At 46.5% G+C, this 21,943-nt stretch overlaps 1 protein-coding gene across 6 annotated transcripts in view; it reads left to right on the top strand.

Moving 5' to 3' along the window:
• MAP2 (microtubule associated protein 2) overlaps positions 1–21,943 on the top strand; it is a 227,411-nt gene that overhangs the window by 156,414 nt on the left and 49,054 nt on the right. For all 6 annotated transcript variants that reach the window (XM_085299339.1, XM_085299338.1, XM_085299337.1 and 3 more), the window contains exons 6-7: positions 18,303–18,416; positions 20,942–21,019. In XM_085299339.1, coding sequence (XP_085155465.1) covers positions 18,303–18,416; positions 20,942–21,019 — 192 coding nt within the window. The remainder of the gene's footprint in view (positions 1–18,302; positions 18,417–20,941; positions 21,020–21,943) is intronic.

Below are 21,943 nucleotides of genomic sequence, written 5' to 3'. Positions count from 1 at the left end.
TAAATGCTAATTCTCTCTGTGCAGAGTTCCCACTTTAAACCCCAAATGCATAGTACAAGAGGAATTTGTCTTGTACAGGCGCTACTGCCCTTGATGCATCCATCCATGCATGCTAAGGAGATCTTTCTAGCAATGTTTGTTGGCTGTTGACAGCACTTTGAGATGCTATCYGTAATTTCTCAGCAGTTGGAGAATTCGAAGTCTCTCAGACTCTGAAGTGATTTCGTAAGTGATTATACTAGAAATGAGTGTCTCTGCTAAAAGTGGATAGATTTAGATTTTAAGAGTGTCKTCTTGTGGATAGCCAAAACCTGAAAGCAAAAGGTAAGAGAGGTCTTTTAAGCATTCATGTGAACACATTTTTGATGATTGTTTGGGAGGATGATAACAAGAGCTGCTTTCTTTGCTGCAACCTAACTGTATAGTGTACTTAGCAAGTATGCGAGCTTGAACAGCTGTACAGCAGTCCCAAAGGTAAGGTGCTGCAGTTCTTAGGTGTTGGCTTRGGTTTTGGAAAAACTGGGTTCATTTCTCCTCTTTGCCACAGATTTTTCACGTGATCTTGAGCAAGTCTCACGCCGATACACATCACAAAGTGGGAATAAAGAGGTCCCTCCTTATAAAGACCGTTACAAAAAGAAATACAGGAAATCATGCACAAAGCTCAGGCTCTAAGCGGTGGTCAGTGTCTGAAAGAGACCTGAATGTTTAACTGAAGAGTTTACAGTCAGTGGGTGGCRGAAGGCAGGAACCTGGTGCTGCCTGTCAGCTAGCATTGCAGCAGTGTGGCTTCATGTTGCTCTTCAGGCAAGAGGTTGGGCTGCAGAGGAGATAAAACTGGGGCAGCATGTTTTGGCGGAGGCTGTGGGGCTGGGTAGGTACACTTGCCTGGGGAGCAAGGGGGCTCTTGATCTGTGTGAGGTTAGTTCAGTCAGCACCTTATGGCCTCATTTGCTCCTCCTATGCTTTTTTCACACTGCTTAGATTGCAAAATCTCTGGTGTGTGTCAATATTGTACACTTACTGCTAGGAAGACTTACTGTAGCTTATTCCGTGGCATCTTAATCTGTGCTTGAACATCAGGAAGCTTCCTAAAACTACTTGTCTTCACACACAAAACTCTAGTTTGCTGAAAACTTGAATCCAGCCTTTGAGCTCTAACTTATCAGGAACATCAGCCCAGGCTGCAGCTGGGGTCCTGCCACACGATGTAGTGCTGTATGGAGGGAGACAGCACCAAGGACTTGAAGGACTCTTGACCAGGCTTTGTTTCTGTGGGAGTCTGGTGGGCAAGACGTTTCCATTTTGCCTTGTGCATAGCTTTTACGTGGCACCTCTGTGYCCCCCAGTCCAAGGTGGGCACAGGCAGTAAGTACGTGTGAATTGCACAGTTTCATCCTAGTTAAACCCATATCTAATCTGTGCTCTTTAATGTAACATAAGACACCTTTGAATACTTAAGATATATTTTTAATCATTTCTCTTTTTAAAGGCCACCAGGAGGAATTTGTCAGCAATTCACTGTGGTGACAGAAAGAGAAGGGAACATGCAATGCCAGAGTTACGATAGTACTCGCTAGTTGGATGTACTTAATGCGTCACGAGGCAGGAAGTTTGGAGGTGGATTTTGGGTGTTTGAGAGTCTGATCTTGAAATCAGGCTTGCCCTTTGCAACCACCTTCAGGTACTGTTGCCAYGTTTAATTGTACATTGTAACTGCAGTGGGATGTTGCATCAGAAAGAGCTTTTAAATGCTAGTATGATGCAAATAATTACCAATAATGTGACATAGGGTTCATTTGTAGTAGCTTAGAGTCCAAACAACTGAGGAGAAAATGCATGGGAAGTCAAGGTCAACYGAGATAATTGAGCCAAACTGTGGATTTACAGGGATTTTATTTTCCCTGGTGCAAGTCCAGCACCATAAACTAGGAAAATCTCTAGCTTCTCTGCCTGCCTATCGAAGTCTGTAAATCCACAGCAGCAGCAACAAGCTCAACTGAAGTAAAGCACTAGTATAAACAGGCTCTTTCCCTGGGCAGCTGCCCATTGCCTGATCCCTTCTGATGAGCATTCAGTTGTGTTTTGAGGCATTTAGCCTAAGTAAGCTCACTTGCACCTGATTAACTCAGGAGTCGGGATTTATTCATGAAATGGGCCTCCCCTAGGGAGAGGTATTCTGCAGCAGGGGAATATTCCCTGGGGGCACAGGAAAGCAGCGGGGCACCCATTTGCAGGGCTCATGCTGGAAAACTTGAGGACTGAGCATTAAGAGGAAGGTTAACATCAGACCACCAGGCTGAAGGTACCTTATGCCAATGCTGACGCTGAGGCAAGGGGTGGAATTGAGGGAGAAAATAACAGTTCTTGCCAAAACACATCCAATCCATCACTGCGAGTGACAGTTTTAGGTTTGCACAGTTAAAATTTGCCTTCCTGCATATATGTGTGTCTCTCCCTCTCTTGGCATCTGTCTAAGAGTTACTGAGTCTGACCTCAATTTTGGAATCCTCTGAATCTGGCTGTTGTGCTGCCTTTGATTGATCCGTCTCCATATCGCGCTGGTAATGGCTGCATTATTGAGGCACATCAATGCCCTCCTTTCAGATGGCCTCACGGGAACATGGGAGAGTGCACAGCGCTGGGGACAGGGCAGCCTCGGGGCCTGATCCGGCAGCCGCTCAAGTCAAAGGCAAATATGTGTGGGGGACTAGGCCAGTGTTTTGGCATAGCGCGTAGAAAGCTCTTACGGATGCAGTTTGAGTAAGGGAGGTAAAGCAGCTGTCCTGTTATTTACAGATAGCTAGATTTATAATTATATATAAGTATATTTTCTTATATGTCAGTGTGGATAAACCAGCTCGGTACCACTCTGTCCTCTACCAAAAGGGTGTCCCATGCTGCTCGCAGAAACACCTTGCCTTTGGGGTGCTCTACAGCACCCCTTGCCGCAGAGCCACTGCATTTTAATGTACTCTCACTGTTCCCTACCTGTTCTTGTTCTTTCTTATGCACACGCACACACAAAGAGCATCTTCAGTGAATATGTTGGAATTATTAAGAGCGGAGGCTCAGATCTGTAGCTCTTGTCAAGGCAAACATTTTTGTGTCATACGAGATGTGTGCTGTAAAGGAGGCGTGTTAGCGTAATCTTCAGAAACTCACTCTGAAGTGGGCTGATATGGAAAGCTTTGGATTGGACCCCATGAGAGAGCACAGGATGTATTTGACTTGCAGTGAAATGTGAGACTGGCAGCCTTTTATTTGCTYACTGGAAACCCATGGTCAGCGCAGTGGAAGGAAGCGCTGAAGAACTGTACAAATACGCTGCAGCGTTCTCTGGAAACTAGCAATTCAATGCAATCCATCGTGTTTGATTTGCAAGGGACATCAAGGTACAAAGGTTTGTTTTTCTGCACTTAAAATGCATTTCTTTTTCTTTTCAATAATGTAATGAGTAACCTGTCAAATTTAAATAATTAGGGGAAGAGTAGTTAGATGTATTGTAAAGATGTATCTTCCACAATATGTCTTCATGTACAGTGACTCAGCTGACTGAGTGCTTTCTTCATTATATGCCAGATGCAGGGTTATCATCAGAGGGTGATTTGGTACCCACACAGTTATTCAATGAAATATTTTTTGACAGATTAAGGGAAAGCATCTCTTGAAATCCTATTATCAGAGCRTCAGGACAGTGAGTCTTTCCTCGTGTCAGTCGATGTTAAGGACAGTAGTATCTCCTGCCGGAATGACAAACGGAGCCCTTCGTTAATTGGCAGAGTTTGCAAACCGTCTGGGATGTGAAGTGACTGCCAGAAAACGGCAGCAGGCTCTATGGCACGGCACGGAGGGCCACAGGTGGAGCAGCACTACTGCGGTGTTTTTCAGGGTCTTTGAATAATAGGGAAGCGGGGTGAGTGGGAGTCCATGACCAGTATTTCTGGTGGTTATGGGGTCCCAGGGGCTGCTACGTGTTAGTCTRTGGGTGAAGCAGGAAGAGGAGGGAGCCATAGACCTGTGAAGAAGAATGAAAAAGTAGCAGTATTGAGCTGAGGGAGGAATGAGGATCTAACGAAGGGAGCGCAGCTGGAGGGAAGAAGGTGGGGAACAGACCCAGCGGAGGGTCAGCAGATGTGTTCCTGTGACCAGCTGCTCTCTAAGTGAGCATTTTGGTTAAGCCTGCAGGTGAGCTGAAGGGAAATGTGTGAGGCTGACAGACTGYGCTGTCCTAGCCGGTAAATAGGTGAGCAGAGGTGGGGGTCCGTGCCATTTGCGTTGGCTATGCAAAGAGGCCACGGTGAGGGGGGGGGTTGCATTTCAACCAGCGGCATGCTTTCATCTCCTCTCGCTGTCTGCGGAGCCTCCCGCTGCTCAGCACGGAGCGTGGGGAGCCCGTCGTGGCGGCCCGAGCCCCGCTTGGGCAGGGCCGCTGCCTGCCGTCGCGTCCGCCGAGCCYGCGGCGGGCGGGCGATCTGCAGCTCTCTGCTCCAGCCTTCACAAGCAATTGCTGTGTTGGCGAGAGGCTGACCCAGCCCCTCTGGAAGGTGGTGCAGAGACCTTCCAAAGACGAGACGGCCGGTCTGACCGAGGGCCGYACAACCCTTTCCCAAGCAGAGCCCCCTTCGTACGCCGCCGCTGCTGCCTGTGTGTCGTGGGAATCGGCAGCTGCGGGGGAGGATTGCAGCACTGTGCGTGGAGGCAGCCGGACAAGTCATTGCTTGGTCCCTGGGCACGCTCATGTGTTTTAYGCCCCTCTAGGGACGACTTATGTAATCTGCCTTTCCCTTGTGTGTGTGTACGTGTGTGTGTGTCTCCTCCTCTTATATCTAAGCAGCAACACTTCAGCAGTACAGGAATAAACAAGCAAACGTGCCTTTTCTCTGCAAAGGCCTTTCTAGCCTTTCTGCCGGGCAGGACGGCGTTGTCAGAGAGCTCCTTTCTCCTGGCTGTTTGTGCTGGCTGTGTGGCTGCTGACCCAGCACTGCTGGAATCAAAAGAGCCCTTTGGAGCTGCTCACGGTGCCGCGGTGCCCAGGAAGCCTCCCAGCCCTGGTTTCAGATGCACATTTTCAGCGAGCGGCGTGTCCCAAGTAATATACCAAAGGCAGACAAAAATAGATAGGAGAATGCAAAATCAGTGACATTCAAAGATAAATGTGATTTCTATGTTTGTCTAGTTTCTGKTTTTTGTTTTACAGAGTTGGAAGAATGCATCATCATGTTCTTGATAGGTCTGTTAGGAAAGGAGCAGTTGATTAGGTATTTTGGTCTCCCTCCCTTTCTCCAGGAAATGTGATAGTAATTGCTGCACACCATGCACCAACATCTTTGCTGATTTAGATRTAGGCAAACGTACCAGGCCTCTGAAACTCTTCTTCTGTATGTTAAGTGAAATAGAAGTGTTATTTGCTGGGACACGTAATTGGAATATTTTAGACACGATCCAATTATGTTGCTGAAGAGAGCATAGGCAGAGGCAGCAAAGCCTCTTTGGGACTTTTAGAAAATGTTATTTTTATCATTCTCTTTTAAACTTCCTGGTGGGGAGGCTCCACAGTTGTTCCTTTGCAGAGGACTGGGAATRGAGCCAGAGAAATTCCGTCTTTTTCCATGCATCCCCCTCCCCCAGCTATCTTTCTTCTCTGAATATTCAATAACTACTGTGGACATGTTTGTCCTTGTCTGGGCAGATTTTCCTCTGGCCGGCACTATCAATCACTAAATCCAGTAAGCTGTTCCTTCTTGCCCAGTCCTCCTACCTGCTTTCAGGTGTTGGCTCTGTCCCCTCTGGGGACTTCAGAAGTCAGTCAGCTCTTTCTTTGTTCCTTAACTGTTTGCTGGCCATTTTTGTTACTTGGATGGTATCTGCCAGGACATAGCAGTTGTAATAGGAGATGTAATTTCAAAAGTCTGCAGCTCAAACCAGCAGCCTCTGTTGGTATCAGATTTGCCAAAGAGGTCAGACCCTGGCRGCTCCCTTTCAGCGTCTGGATGTAGTGAAAAGTTCTCAAACGCAGTTGCCTGTTGCAGTGCTTTGGCAGGAGCCGGCGGGTCTGGCCCCTGGTTCGGGCGCCAAGGGCATGCAGAAGTTGTTGCCCCGAAGGGAGTAGGGTGAGCTTCGTGCTGCGTGGTTGCCATCGACTGTTAGGGCTGCGGAGTTAGCCACCCAGGGAAGTTCAGCCACCAGCCCCTTCTGTCCTTGAAGCTGCTTGGAAAACGCCGGTGTATAGATCTGATTCATTAAACTAGACTGCGTGCAGTAACACCCTTGAAACCAACACAGTTGCATTCATGCCACATCAGGGTTGCGTCTGGCTGAGAGAAGGGGTTAAGCGGTTATTTCCTTGTGCTCCCTGTTGTTTTGAGTCACTTTGGTGTTTTTGCGTTACGGTATGAGCGTCGGAAGAGGGAAGGGCATTAGCAACTGCGCTGCTTGAAGGAAGAAGAGTGAAAGGCTGCTGCCGGGTTGGCCTGGCAACGGGAGCTGTGACTTGTCGCCTGCAGTGTTGCCAGACAACGTAATCGATGCCGACCTCAGAGCTGCGGCATCGAACAATGCGCCTGGAATACGGATGAAGTATCTCTGATAACATATTGTTCCAACCACGCTGTTAATTCAGATTGTATGCTACAATTGCTATTTATTGCRATTGCCTTTTCAAAATAGCTCCAGGCGTTCTTCTCGGGCTGGCGTTGCCACGTTGGAGTTGGGAGCCAAACCCATGGGTCTCTGCCRCTCTGCGTTCTGGATAGCACCTCTGCTCCTTATCCGAAGGATGACTATCCCATCGAATCAAGAATGCCCRTCCTGCGGGTTATGTTTTTATCTTGGTCTCCACTTTTTGTGGTCAAGTACTTGCCGTTTGCCTGTAGCACTTCATCCCCAGCATCCTCTGGCTGCTCTGCCGGAGCTGTAAGTCCTCCCTTGGCCCCGTCTGCAGGCCTGAGCTCCGTGCTCTCGTACTGGCTTTGGTGGTACCACTGATGGGATGGTTGTATCTAGAGGCCCTGTTGAAAACCGTGGCCCACCGGGCGATGCCTGGCCGTGGGCAGAGGTCTGTTGTGACTGCAGCTGGGCGGCCTTGTCACGGGGGACTGTGCTGGACTGTGCTTTTCTGTTCCGCGTCCGTGTGAGAGCAGGAGAACCTGGGAGGAGGTTCGCTAACAAACAGCAGAGCCTTGTTCTGCAGCCACGCGAGCCCTTCTTGTCTCAGGCACAGCCAAAACGGCAACTTTTTCTCCAAAGTTGCCTTGGAAAGGCAAAAAGGGTGTGCTTTTGGCACGCTTGCGTTGGTGCCGAAGCCGGCACGAAAGCGCTGCTCCCCTGTGGCCCCGAGGTGCCTGGGCTTCCAGCCCGCCGCCCTCCTCGTGCGCGCACCTGAGACCCCCGGCCAGGCACGCAAAGGCGAGCGGGGGCTTTAACTTCTCCGCGGCCAGCATGTGGGTGCCGTCGGGGAGCCGCACTGCCAGCCCGCTGCGCTCCCTTGCCGATGCTGGGCGCTGCTGGGTTTTTTCCATGTTGCCATGCCAACGCCGGGATGTGCTGAGCGAGACCTCCGCGGAGAGAGCGAGCCCCTAGCCCGGGTGCTTAGTTAGCATTCAGGAGGGCGCCGCATCTCTGACGCTGCCGAGCCGCATCCAGGCTGGCTCCCAAAGGAAGGGAGCGTTTTTTGTTGTTCCTTTCCTCCAGCATTTGCTTCTCAAGGTTAAGGGAGACAGGGAAACRGGGAGGCAGAGACCGGGGGTGCTTTGCAATTCAAGTTGTCGTTCTGCTGTCCTCACTGAAGTAAGGCTTCCCTGAACGTGGCAGGGATTTGGGGGTGGGGGGTATTTTGGGTGCAAAATCTGTGTGTGGTATGTATGTATGTAGCTTTCTTGGCTTCACTAACCCTGATGAGCTACTCCGCATTAAAATGGGAAGGCAAGGCAGTCTGAGCTTGGATTCAAGCAAGGAGTTGRAATGAAAGATTAGAAGGGAGCCAGGGGTAAACCCCCCATCTTCATCTTCGCTGCTGTTTTAGTCTGTGAGGTTAAAATACAGAGGAAGAACTTGTCTCTTTTCTTCCTGTGTTCATCTTCGGAGTAAGGACTGCAGCATCTAGCATGAAGCGGCGTTTCAATTTTTTTCTTTCTTTTCTTCTTAGCTGTGTTACTACTGGTAGATAGCTGCTTGCTTTAAATTAAATGATGATGAGTAGAGGTTTGCATGCCTTTGCCAACTGGAGGAATGGAAATACACAGAACGTGACTGGTGTTAGACAGCAGATGCGTGCGGATAAGGCAGGGCCTCTCCGTACCAGCTGTGGAAAGGCTGATCTGGGAATCCAAAGGCAAAACCCAGAGAGAGGGCTATGTCCCGGTTTTGACTCTGTTACTCATTTCTTGGGAGATACTGAGCAGAACATTAACATTTTCTTGTGCAGTCTCACTGACCTGCTGTGGAGCAGAGGCAGTTGTGCTCGGAAAGCCCGTTCRGAGGTGGTGGTTTAGAAATGCAGCCTTGGTTGTTCTGTGTTGTCTTTGGAGCATCCACAGGACATGCCAAAAATGCAGGAAACTCGAGGTACACCAACTTGGTACAGTAGATTACGTGAGTGAGCCCTTTTCCTACCCATGGAAAAACCTCAGTGCGTTAACTTTGATTGCATGTAGGATATGGCAAATAGCTGTGAGATATCATTATCTCCAAGGCAGGAGAACCTATTAACTGCTTTCCACACAGGGTCATTTTCACTCAGGACTGGGTAGATTGAGTGCTTCACAGAAATCCATTTCCCTTAGAGGCAATATGTACTCTGGGAGGAGAAAATTAACTCGATGTATTTCACTTTTTCTGCTCRTATTTCATTCCTTGAGACTAATTCATGGCAGTACATGATCAGTTTGGTACAGCACCCAGCAGCCTACACTGGCTATGGCAGTTCTGCTGAAAGTCGTCGRCAGGCTGTTCCTCTGTCCCTGGCGCTGCACAGCTGGAGAGACAGATAAATAAAGAGGAGCAGAGGTTTCAGAAACCAAAACTGTTTTCATCCATAGCCTTGCGCTGTATATGAGAGAAGAAAATGGCCTTAGCTGTGACTGTTACATGTTACCCCACATCCAGGGCAGATGCCAAATGCCACGTCCAGGGTAATGCAGCCCGTGCAGGTTGCCAGTGAGCTCTAGCTGTGCCTATCTCTGAGTTCCTTTCTCCTTCCTTTCACTGTCACTTTTCTTATTTAAGAAAGTATTGTCCTTCTATACAGTTGCTCCAGCAGCTCTTTCTTTTTGTCCTCTCTTTCCTCCATTAAGTTGCACCTGGCTTTTTTTCATGYTCCCTGTTTGTACCCTCTGCATTACCGCTGCCCTGCAGCGTAGCCACCTTTTGGCCTGAWCTTGCGTAGCTGCTCTCCTTCTCCAGACGTGAGGGCTGTGTCTCTGGCAGCAGACCTCGCCTGATGGCTGCAGTGGTCCCAGCCCTGCTCTCAGCTGTCCCCACAGCTCCTGGTGCCCCCGGCTTCAGGTAGTGAAGCTTGCACATGTCTTAAGGGCTYAGGGCGGACAACTCTGCCAGGAAGTAGTTCAGAAGGTGCATTGCATGCTTTCGGTGCATCTCCTGTACCTCACTTCTGTACGGGTAGCTGCACATTTCTCTTCCCTAGTGATTTTGTTCATTTAGAGGTGGGGGACAGTAGTTTCCAAGGGTAGAGAGGCAGCGGACAGGAGAAGGCCCCAGGAATAGTTGGGTCAGTGGTGGTGGCTTGRCAGAGACGAGGCTTTTCAAAAAGTCCATGTGACTCCATCCTCTGGAATAGCGCCAGAAGAGARGAAGGGAGACCAGCGTGGCTGAGAAGGACGCACAGCTCTGAAAATCCCCAAATCAAGTCCTTCGTGAGACTTGGTTAATGTGTATGTGCCACAGGACCTTWCCTRCTCTGTGTGTCTGTAGGAGCGCTCRCGGACGTTCACGTGYGAGTACGCCACACCGCTCCTCCCAGCCAGTGAGAGCGCCGAGTRTCTGGGTGCAGCCAAGAGGAGCGACCGAAAGTAAAGCTGCGAGCGGCTGAGCCGTGCAGCACTTGGTGCATTGCAGAGCCGGTTGCTTGAGCGGTGTTTGACTGGCAGCATTAGCCTTGAGGGGAAAAGGGCACCGTATTGCTGCACTTAGCTGTTACCATGGCCCCTAATGGCGTGAATCAAAATTCGGTTGCATTGACGGAATGATTTTCACTCACTGCATCAGGCATGACTATAAATCCCACACAGTGCAYGCACAGGTTAATGTTAATTTTAAACTTAAATTCAGCAGTTTGTCTTCCTTTTTTTTCTTTTTTAAATCGTAGGAAACACTGTAACAAGTGTTTAAAATCAGCTCAAAAGGAGCTAAAAAAGAACTCCAGGAGATATGTCATCTCCTGGTGTAGGTGGCTGTAGCTCCATTGACTTCTGTGGGCTGTTCTCCTATTTATATCAAAAGTGAATTAGTTCTTAAAACTCAATTTATTTAAAATTTTGGCACATAATTACGTTCAAGACAAAGACAAATTCTGATTTAAAAGCAATTGCCTGTTATATGTATTTGTTCACACTCAGAGGACTAAATACCAGATTCTCTCTTTTGAAGCCAACRTGCTTCTTCCTGCCTGAGTCCTGAGGAGTCTGTGTTTTAATGAAAAAGAAATACAACTGCTTCTTACATGCAGGTGAAGTTTTTAGCTGATACCAAGCCCTGGGGAAGCCAGGGGACMTCACTGGGTTACACTGGCTGAGGTTCTGCCTTTGGCCGCTTCGGTATTGCCCACGAGCTGTAAATTGCRTTGATGATGCATCAGAGAAAATAGAACCCGGTTAGTTCTTCCCACCTCTGATTTGGCTAGGAAGTGCTGATGGTGGTAAGTATTTTATTGCAGTCAGTAAACTTGAGAAGMTGCGACTCAGGAAATGCATAGGGAGGAAACATTTGCAGTAATGAGGGTTCATTTTTAAAGCATTGCTTTATTGTACTGACGTTCGTGCGCCTCCTTTTTAACCGACTTTCATATTTAAAGGAGAGGGTGTGGGAACTGATCCCGCGGTGTTTTGTTTTACAGCTGCTAAGCAGTGYAGCAGAGGCCTCCGAGCCCGCCGCAGGGATGTGCTGGGGGAGGTGGCTAACTGGAGCTCTCGCGGTTGCTGCTGCTCGAGGCAGGAGCTCCCTTTCGGGTTTTGCTGCTTGTGAGCCGTGGCGACTGGGAGCGTGTGTCCAGCCCTCGCTGAAGAAGCTGACCTGGCAGATGCCACCAGGGTGATGGAGCTGAAGTAAATGCAGAAGGTGTGGAGACAGCCCCAGGGGAGGCCCCAGAGCCGGGGGCCGGGCTCGCGCGCGCGGCCCGAATGCCATGCAGCAGACTCGGGTGCCCCAGCAGCCGCCCGGCAGCTCACGCGTCTCTTACAGCCTGGCAAGGCGGGGTAGGACCCAGCTCGGTTACAGCCAAGCACCAGCCTTGTTTACTAGGGTTTATCATAGCAGACGCAGATATGTTAAGGGCCTGGACGCTGGTGATTCAGATTTATAACCTTAAACCTAGGGGTAGGTGAGAGGGGCTGCTGAATCTCTGAAGAACCTGAGAATATGGATACGTGAGCTATTTGCCCTGGGGCACGCCAGGGTGTGAACACAGCAAGTCAGGTATCCATCTAGGTGCTGTTTTTACRTAGTCACTATAACACATCTTTTGCCAAAGGATAATCCGTTTGAGTGTCTGTACTGTTGGAGTTCAGCATACCATATAACCAAAACTTTCAGTTTCCCAAAACATAAGCCGTTCCTAAGCTGTTTAGTTGGTAGGTTCTGGTGACTTARTTCGTCTCTCGCTATCCTTATTGATACTACAAGATGTTAAAGTCAACGAGTTTATTAGAGAAATAATACTTGTCAGTTATGTTGCAGTTTAATTTAAAAGCTGACGTTCCCATTATTTGCCTTCATACCTCCTGCCAATTACTGTTGATATTGCCAACATCCAGATCAAGGACCTACTTACAGCAAAATATTTACGCTCACGAAAGCCATTTGAGAGCTAATATTTGAAATCTGTAAAGCTATGTTAGTGCTTTTTTCTTCAATCTCAAGTACTGATCTGTTGGCATTATTTGTGTTTTATTTGAACTGTTCGTACTGTTTTGGTTACTACTACATTTCTTTCTCAGCACAAATGCAAAAGGCCATACTTAGAGCCATCATAATCCCAGTGACGAATTCCAAGCTGTGTCTTCGTTTTTTCTGTCAGAAGTGTCACTGGCTCAAACATAGGTCTCTCTTCCCCGGAGTGTCAGCAATTTTTGCTCCAACAGAAGCCCCACTGGCTTGCGGGAGAGCCAAGCGTGAAGGCAGGACCTGCCTGCAGGGAACTGCTGAATGCCTCTAAACCAAGAGCTGTTTGGCTTATAGTCCTGCTGCACCCTGAACTGTAGTCCTGGGAGAGAAAAATCCATCAGTCCTCTTTGCTTTTCAAAATTGTCAAAGATTGCAAATAGCAACTTTATCTCTTTTTTTCCCTAAAGGAATGTATTTGGGATATGTTACCTCACTAAACAATGCAGATTACTTTGTGCTTTTGTTGTTGACTTGATTCTGGCATGCCAACAGTTAGTGCTGGTTACCTTGGAAACTGGTCTGCACCCTGCTGAGGCTTTTGACAGGAGCATTTTGACTGAAATTGTTTTGTTTTCCTAATTCTGTGAGCACACATGTAGCTAATCCTTTTGACATGCCTTGCCTGTGCTCCTTGCCTACAATGCAGCAAAATGAAGAAAACACATTATTTTATTCTCTCCATCTGTTCGCATCTTTCTTTGTCTCTGTTCGAGCTTCTATCCTGCATAAGCATTAATTATTCTTTGCTTTAACCCAGCTGGCTGTTAATTTTCTTAGCTGGAGTCTGAGAGGTGATACTGAGAGTGTGTGTGAAGTTTCCAGTCTCTTCCTTTCTGGCTGCTTTCCTAGCATCCCTTTCCTTTGGTTTTCTCCTGGAGCATTTGTTGAGCCTGCAGTTCCAGCAGATTAAACTTTGTTTATACCCTAAACAAGTTCTGCTTTGCAGAAACCAGATGGCATCTTCCATGGCTACTGCAAACTCAAGAGCTACTGCTCTGCAGCATGATGGTGTGAGACAGGAAATGTTAAAAGGAGTAAGGGACAATTCTGCTCTAATACAGGAAGAGGTATAAGAGACTGTTGGATGAGGACCTTCAGAAGCAAATGTTTGAGCCTAAGCAGTTTCACTAAAAAGTGGTGTTCGTAGCCAGCTCAGCTCCTCAGTGGGTTGAGCCTGAGATAATTGTAGGTTTGAAGAGGAAGAAAGAAAAAGTGCCTGAGGATGAAATAAAACAGTTTACAAGGTCATGCATGACAGGAACCCACACACCATGCATTACTGGGGAGAGCTATCACAGACTTAATTTTTGGTAACCTCTGTGTTAAAAGACTTAATGAACAGAAAGATGTYCTGGGAAATGAAAGTAATGTAGGTAATGGATTCAGGGGACCCTACAGGGGCATGTGCAGTTCAATGACAACTGCAGCAACATCAGTAAGAAACAGAGGGCTTTGAAATGCCATCCTGGCCATTTACAGGATTTGCTGCCAGATTTTTTTCTCTACTGCAACAGTGCCCTGGCCTGTAACCTTGCTTTAGCAGTGTCTGGCTGAGTGTCTTTCAACGAAGGAGGATCTCTCAGATGTCTGTATGATTCCTACTGCAGTTTAGCTGTGTGATACGGGAGCAGCTGGCATGGGGATTAGGCAGCACTTGTGCCCTTGGGTAAGCCAAGGGACTGTCAGCCCAGGATTAGGAGATGGTATAAAGCCACGCTGTAATCTTTTCCTTCTTGAGCTGCCCTAGAGAGGAGAAGGCCAGGGTTCAGGAGTTGGTCCCTCACAATTTTGTATCACCATGTGCAGAGCGTTGTGCTCCCAGCTCTGGGGCAGGAGAGCGTTGGACGACGCAGGTAGCTTTACCTGCTCTATGGCTTGCATCAGGGTCTGTTAGAGGGTGAGCTCTTGTCTAGAAAGGGAGTGGTAACTTCTGGAGCTGCCAAGTCTGCTAAAGCCAGCAAAGAGGAAAGGTCATGGCTCCCCATGCCATCAGCAACTTGTCCGGCATCTTCTGCATCCTATTGCCCTGAAAGGGTTTGTTCCTGAGTTCCCTGCAGGACAAAGGGACTCCAGATGTCCTGATCTGGCATTCTGGTGGCTGGTGTTTGTAATATGATTGCAGACGAATCAGGCTGGTTTCCAAGACCAGAAGTAGAGGGTACTCACTTGTTTGAGTTTTAATTTTGGTTTAAATGAATGTAACACTCATGAAGGAGGCCTGCTTGCCCTCTCAGCAGAGCAGAGTACTCTCTTCCCCAGCAGACAACAGCTATGGTGCTAGAAGCAACTGGGCAGATGTGGCCTGGCCTTGATCTGAAGTGACAGCATTTAAGGGAGAAGCAGAAGTGCTGTCCATGTGCCTGTTAGTTCGTGGCCTCTCAGCTGAGCCTGCCTGGTGTCAAGGAGCTTTTAAAAGCTCTGTCTGAGGATCTTCCGCAATGTCCTCTCTCCATGAGGGAGTTCACATTTGAGGACTGCCGTTTGGCCTGTCCCYGAGAAGTAATCCTGCTGCGGCTGCAGTCCCCTAGTACTTGGTCAGGCCACTTTCATGTGTCCTCTCTGCCTTAATGGGATGAGTTTGAGTTTTCTAAGCTTCTTCCTCAGCTGGTGCAGAGACTGCTYTGGCGACTTCATTTCAAGGTGTCTGTCTGTCTCTCTTTCTCTTGTATTTATTTTTTCCCCTTTTGTAGCCTGTGCTGTGTTCCCTGAAATCAAACTAGGAGACTCTTAATCTGTGTCTTGTATCATAGGCAATCAGCACCTTGGTAGAAAGGAGCAGCGTTCTGCTCTCTGCAAAAACACTAATGGAAGCAATGCTGCCATTCTTCCGTTGTGCTGGAGTCGTACGTGAAGCCAGAGTCCATGTCGCCGTTAAGACACACGTATTTGGTGTTACTTGTCATTGGGTAGTGCTATTTTTATGGCACAGAAGTAGAGTCAGAGCATGTCTACCTGGTTAAATAGAGGGAGAATAAATCTGTACAAACAGAACTATCTCTATTGAAGCCAAAGCTTTTAGTGTGTAAAGAATTTGCCTGGCATTCAAGCTAGCTAACTCTCCTTTTTCTTTTTTGTTCTTTATCATTAGGCTTCCTTGAACTTTAACTGAACCATAAGGAAATTATGAAGAGTCTCAATAACTGCCCTGTGAGGATTTGACTTACCCATTGCATCTGCTATTTATAGTGTCCATTAGTACAAAAATGTCTGTCCTTTTGCAGCAGTTATATACAGGAAAAGCACTGCTCTTCTGGCGAACTGCCTGTGCCTCCTGTGTCACCCAAAATATCCATCAACAGAATGCTCAGAAGTGAGCCTTTCTTGATAAAAATCCCCAGAGGCCATTTGTATTTTTATGTATTTATTTTGGATATTCTGAAATTGAAATTTCCATTTTTCAGGAGGTAACCTTCCACCCCTAGTCTTATCTCTCTGTTGAACATAATCTTTGTTGCTAGCAAATTAAATCAGAAAGATTGCCAAGAGGGTGGGAAACACTTCCCAGCCTTTGAAGAGCCCACTTGCACCCTAGAACCAGATTTGATGTAAACAAGTAGAAAATCCATGCTAAAGGTGATTGTTTTTAGTAGCAGTTCATTTACCTTACTGGAGGGAGACTTGCAGTAGCTTGAATGATGGAGAGGAGGTGATCAAGTAGATCTCCTTTGGAGATAACCCGGGATACTAAATCTACTGTATGTTAAATTCTGCATCTGAAAAATTAACTGTAGCCTTTTCTAAAAATGTTCATGTGAAGATAAGCCTAAAAAACTTACTCTCCTAACAAACTTGCCCCCAAAAGGCATCGGGGAAGATTGATGGGCTCCATATCAACACTCCTGTTCTTTGGTGCAGCAAACTAACCACACTTATTAGTTGATTTAGGGGGTTAGGTTGCTTGATAACCATGAAGCGGAGGTTCGTCTAATAAATTGGGCTTGTGCTATTGACTAGAGGGAGAGAGAACTAGCATTATCACGTCCAGTCTTCTGTTAATGCAGGCATACATATCRTGTAGTCCTTTTCATGAAGGTAACAGGCTCTATCTCAAAAAAGCTTCACTCTTCTGACAATTGGAAAATGTCTTCAGATTTCTAGCCAGAATTTATCCTTGGCAAATTTATACTCATTTATTCTTGGGCTAAAACAATATTTTAATTCAGATTATTTTTTCACTGTTTGGTGGTGGTTCTGACATATTCATCCATCACCACTCACTATTGGCTGCATCCAATAAAACAGTATTGCAGTCACTGCCCTCCTGGCTACCAGTCAAGAGGGAAGTGAATTGTAAAATATAAATACACGCAATTATAAAGGAAATGTTCTTTGCCAGCGGGTTTTTAATACCTTATTACATATTCCGTTTATGCAAAAGAGAGATTAACGTAGCATTTTGTTTTTAGACGAGCATGACTGTGAAAGTCAAGTAACTTACATCTACGCTGCTTTGGAGAAAAAGTCTACTTTGCTGGGGGACAAACAAAGAGGATTAACCTTACATTAACAAAGAAAGAAGGAATTCTGCAAGAGTGCTAGCAGTGAGAAGAGATCTTCATTATTAATCCAATGGACAGCAGTAGATGTTAGGGTGGTTGCTGTAGAGGTCTGTGTAGGGCACTGATGTAAATATACTTTTCCTTTCCCAGCCAGTCGTTGCCTGAAGGAAGTAGCAATGGGTGAGCAGAGAGGTTTCATTCTTGTCCTCTGTGGTGGTGACTAATGGCGTTTCTGTGGTGTTTCGGCAGAGGGGAAGGGTGTATTGCAGTCTTAATTGGAGATTTCTGTCCCCACCGGTGGGGTGTAGCAACACTGGCGTTTCTCGTTCCGTTTGCAAGCACCTGCCCTGAGTCAGCCGGCAGCCCTGCAGGCAGCAGGCCTGTGGCTGCTGCGGCTCGCTGCCTGCCCTAGGCTCAGCTCTCTGCTGGATCCCTCCCCCGTTTGAAACAGCTCTCACCCAGCACTCAGAAATAGCGGGGTAAGTGTTTTATTTATGCTGAATCTGGCTATGAGAGGATGGAATTTGTTGATTAAYGAATAAGGGAAGGCAGGTAAACATACGGGTAAGAAAATGAAACCCTTCTTGTCTGAATTCTTTTTTGATGGTTCTGCCAGATAACCCTTAAACCTCTTGATTTGCTAGATCGAAGGTGCCTGAACTGCGCTTAAGAAAACCTCTCTGGTGACTTCCCCTTGCAGCCGTGTGCCTGCTGCCGTGGCACTGCGCCTCCGAGCGGGCGCGGAGCTGACACGCACCGTCTCCCCCGGGGAGCATTTACTCTTGCGTAGGCCTGCTGACACCCTCCCGCTCACCAGAGCGCCGAGTGCCTCCGTGCCCCCGGGCACRCAGCGCGTGCAGGTGGTGGCGAAAGCCAGGGCAGACCTCCGTGCGCCCCGGTGTGCCGAGCACGCAGCGTCTCAGCGCCGCGCACCTCCTCGCAGCCTGGAGCTGAGCCTGCGCCTGAGAAAGGTGCCCGCGAGCTTCAGTCCCACCTAACAAACKTTCTCCTCTGCAACTCGTTCGCATGATGTTCAGACCTACTGTTCCAATAAAGCTTTATGTTGCAGACTTAAAAGGGTGAGGAAGACAAATTACTATGTTCTAATCATACAGAAATGTTATCTGGCCCTTCTGTTTGAAGTCCCTCATCAGCATAGTCTTAGATGTCTGTCTGGGAAATGCCTTTAATGCATACTAATCATATGCTGATGGAGAAGTAATATCATCCAAAGTACATGTAAGAATGCAGAGACCTCCATATAGTAAATGTCGATAAATCTCATTACTTAGTTTGCCTTTCTGCCTCTGTTTGCAAAACAGTAATAAAAAAAAAATGAAAAGATTCTAGACATTTAATGAACAATCATCTTAAATTTTTGCAGTTGCTGCACATTCCCACTAACAGACATAAGAGCGAGCATTTAYTGACGATGCTGTATGCATCTTATGGCAAAGGCTTGGGTCCTCGTATTCATAAATTCTCAGCATTTTGCACTAAGACCTTTGAAAAATCTGGTCCTTCCATTTTGTTTTTCATGATTTGCCTATGTTTCAGGAAAAAGATGACCTTTTAAAAATGGATTATATAAGCCTCCTTTTTTAATTTAGGCTGATCTTTATAATTAAAAAAATCCTTTGCATTAACATACCTTTCTTTGTTTTATTATTTTTGCTACTGCCACAGAAGAAGTGTCTGCAAGGATAGTGCAAGTAGTAACAGCTGAAGCTGTAGCAGTCGTGAAAGGTGAACAGGAAAAAGAAGCCCAGCACAAAGATCAGCCTGGACCACTACCTTTAGGTAAAACAAGATGAAGAATGTTAGAAGTATCCTTGGGTCTAAAGATGTTATACCTATATGTATGTGTAAAATAKATATATTAAATATATACCTACATATGGACAGAAGTGACGTAACTSTGTATTCCTGTAGGTCACAGTTATGTGTAAACCTGGATATATTTTGAAACCCTGTAATAATATTAATTCTGGTTTCCCCAGTTCACCATGTAWCTTTGTCTCATTCACTGTATGCTCACAACAGTAATTCTCCACCTGGTTTCCGACTTCTGAGCAGAGCTTCTATGAACCGTGATTATCAGTGGCACTTTTGTCGTTGTCATTGTGTTTGGTGGGACCCAGCAGTGCTCAAAGCCCCTGTGTGTTCAGCTGTGTACACGGAGAGAGATTGATGTCTGGGGAGGCAAAGATAAGAGGCACAGAAAACACAAATGAGGTTTTGCTGGTTAGGTAGCTACTCAAAAAGATGAAGGAAGAGCAGCTCAGGAAGAAGTAGAGAGGAATKTGGAACGTAAGGCCAGGGTGGGAGAGGAGATAGTGCTCAGGCAGAGCAAGGTGGGGTGACGCGGAGTGGAAGCAAGAGCCGGTGGGCCAGCCTGGGAACGGCCCCGCCATTCACAAAGTCCATGCTGTGCCCTCACCCTGCTGCTGGCTCCTTTGTGGAATTTRTTTGAAATATAAACATTTCATATAACATTTATTTTATATAAACATGCTGTATGTATATGTTATGTATATATGCTCTATAAACATTTCATATTTATAATTCTGTCAGGTAATGTGCCCTTCCTCCATGCTGGAAAACTTCCATGGTAGCCCCAAACTTGTACACCAAAGGCCRGAGAAAGGTTGTACTCTGTCCTGAGGTGGTGGAAGGCTTGTAAGCCTACCCTGGCATAAATTGTGCTGAAGAGTATACGTTCTGACCAAGTCAAAATGATGCCTTGTGATATTTTTCCCACAGGCACTCTGCTGTGTTTGGTACAACAGCTGGACTCTACTTAGGAATGATTTAAGGTCAATTATTAATTAAAAACGTTTGTTGAAAATTTGGTTCCCAAGATCCTTTACTTGGTTGAATTAATTTTGAACTGGAAGTCCAGCAGGGAGATGTGATGCTCGATAATTCCCTTTACAGAGTCTCAATTTTACATGAAAGACCCCARTTCTGCAAAGCGGTTGATATATATGTAAGCACAGAGTGCTTTACTGGGGCCTTTGTGAGGCAGAACTGAGTATTCACTTATATCTAGTTAGATAAGACATTTTAAACACATTATGAGAAACGCGTCTTCAGTTGGCAACAGTTGATCTTACAGTTCCCGTGGTCAGAGACWGTTACATAAACGCAGGTAGAATTGCACTGTAATGAAGGCATAAATAGTCTGCCACTGAAAAGTGCGTCTCACCGGCAAGCCACATAAGGCTCTGTTCTAAACCGCACTGAATTCAACAGAGAGGAGGCCGGGAGAAGTTCTTCGGGGGCTTTGAAACTGGCCTGACTGTGCTTGGGAAGAAGCCCTGAGCTCTGCCTGTCAGTAGGAGCCATTTGTAACAGATCTGTTGAGACAGATTAGTGACTGGGTTTCTTTTGGAGGCTAAGCCCCAGAGTAGGTTAAAAAAAAAATGTTTATCAAAATGTTTAGTAGGATATTGGATGTGGAGATTATGCTGACTTGATTTAAAAAGCACCTTGCTCAGGATTTCATCATACTTCCATTGAAATCACTAGAAAAATCATGCAGTTTCAGCATCTAGTCTCATGACTGGGGATGAATCTAGAACCGTAGTAGAGTTAGGCTGCTTTACAGCACCTTTCTCAGCTGAATCACTAACGTGGGACGGCTGATGTAAGTTCGCTCTTGTCATGTTCTCCTTGCCTGGAGTGGTACCTGTAGCTAAAGTGTGTTTTGTTTAGAGAAGAAATATTTGCATGTATTTTGTGATTAATCTTAACTCAGAAAAAGGAAGCGGGGGGAGAAAAAAGCTTGCAGAATGTTTTTGTCGATGTGTTCCAGGTAAACTGAAGTGGTTGGATGCCAGTTTCTCGTAGTTCCAGATAATCAGCCTGGATTTGTGTTTCTCTAATATTTTATTGTTGTTGCCTTTTGACTGAAAGTTTTCTTAAGTAGCAATACAGATGTAAAAGATAACTATGTACTTGGTTTTTGTGTTGTACTGTGTGATTAGAATTTTGAAAATAGTGTGTGCTGTCTGAAAAAAAATCCTTTTATTATAGCTGTAAAAATCCAGRTATTGTAAGATATTCAAGGCCCGCCTGGATGCAACCCTGTCTAACATGCTCTAGGTGACCCTCCTTGAGCAGGGGGGTTGGACTAGATGATCTCCAGAGGTCCCTTCCAACCTTACGGATTCTGTGATTCTATGAAAAGAATCTCTATCTGAAAATCCACTGAACATAGTCCCCGTTGAATGATGGGCAGAGCAGGCTGACTGCAGCTTGCRTTGAGCATTGGCCTCCTGGGAATTAATCGCTGTTTCTCATTTTCATCGTTCAATTTCTAGCAGTTGAAGAGTCGGCCAACCTGCCTCCTTCCCCGCCTCCGTCGCCAGCTGCAGAACAGACGGGAACTCTGGAGGAAGGTAAGGGTCTCGCGGACACTGCAGTGTACGGCTGTCAGCCAGGCATGAGACAGGAATCTAAAGGATGGGGCAATCGGAAAATGGAGAAACTTTCTGCCAGCTTCATGTGAAAAGACAAGGCATTGTCCTTCTGCAAACCAGCTGCAATGCATGGATGAGGTAGAAGCATATGCACAGAGGTAACTGACAGGATGTGTTAAGTATATCCATATTAAAGAAAAAAAGATGGTGATGATAGCCTTTTTATTTGTCAAACACAATATGATCCAACATGTCTACTATCTCAACATGGTCACCAAAGCTGTGGAGCCATATGAGTCATTTTTGTTTTATTAGGATTTGTTTAGCTTTTTTTTTAATCACCATTAACTTTATTTTGGATCTTAAATGCCTGAAAGTGAGGAGATTCAGAGTTGGATCACTACTTTGGTCTTCGTCTGCCAATTTGCGCTTCAATGCCTGTGTGTATTGGAGGTTCTGCTCATAGAGTACAGAAGTCAAATTGTAGCCTCACAAAGTAAATTTCTGCTGTTCTATACAATGAATAGTCAGTCTCAGTAGTCCGTGATCTCTGCATTTTCCTTTTGCTAAAATCTCYGTCTAGCAAAGTGCCTAAGGACTGGCTTTAATTCTGAGCAAAYGCCTAAATCCCAGGAAGTTGGGCTCTCGGTGGTAAGCACCGATTTCAGTGTCACTTTCACAGTGTTGTGTAAACTGCTGCAGCAGGGCCTTCAGTACAGGGAGACACAGCGGTATGTCAGAACAGAGCCCTAYCTTACGGATGTGAGGAAAGGGCTTGGGGGCCAGAACCCGCAGGGACTGCCTGGGGGACTCTGCCACGTGAGCAGCGCTTTTCTGAGTTAGTTGCCATCTGGAATTTTCTTTTAGCTTCTTTTTTCTTTTTTTTCTTTTTCTTTCTTTCTT

This window comes from Rhea americana, unplaced genomic scaffold (genome assembly GCF_003343005.1).
Source record: "Rhea americana isolate MKP2758 unplaced genomic scaffold, rheAme1 scaffold_15, whole genome shotgun sequence".
Classification (NCBI taxonomy): domain Eukaryota; kingdom Metazoa; phylum Chordata; class Aves; order Rheiformes; family Rheidae; genus Rhea; species Rhea americana.
This window is presented reverse-complemented; position numbering and strand designations above follow the sequence as displayed.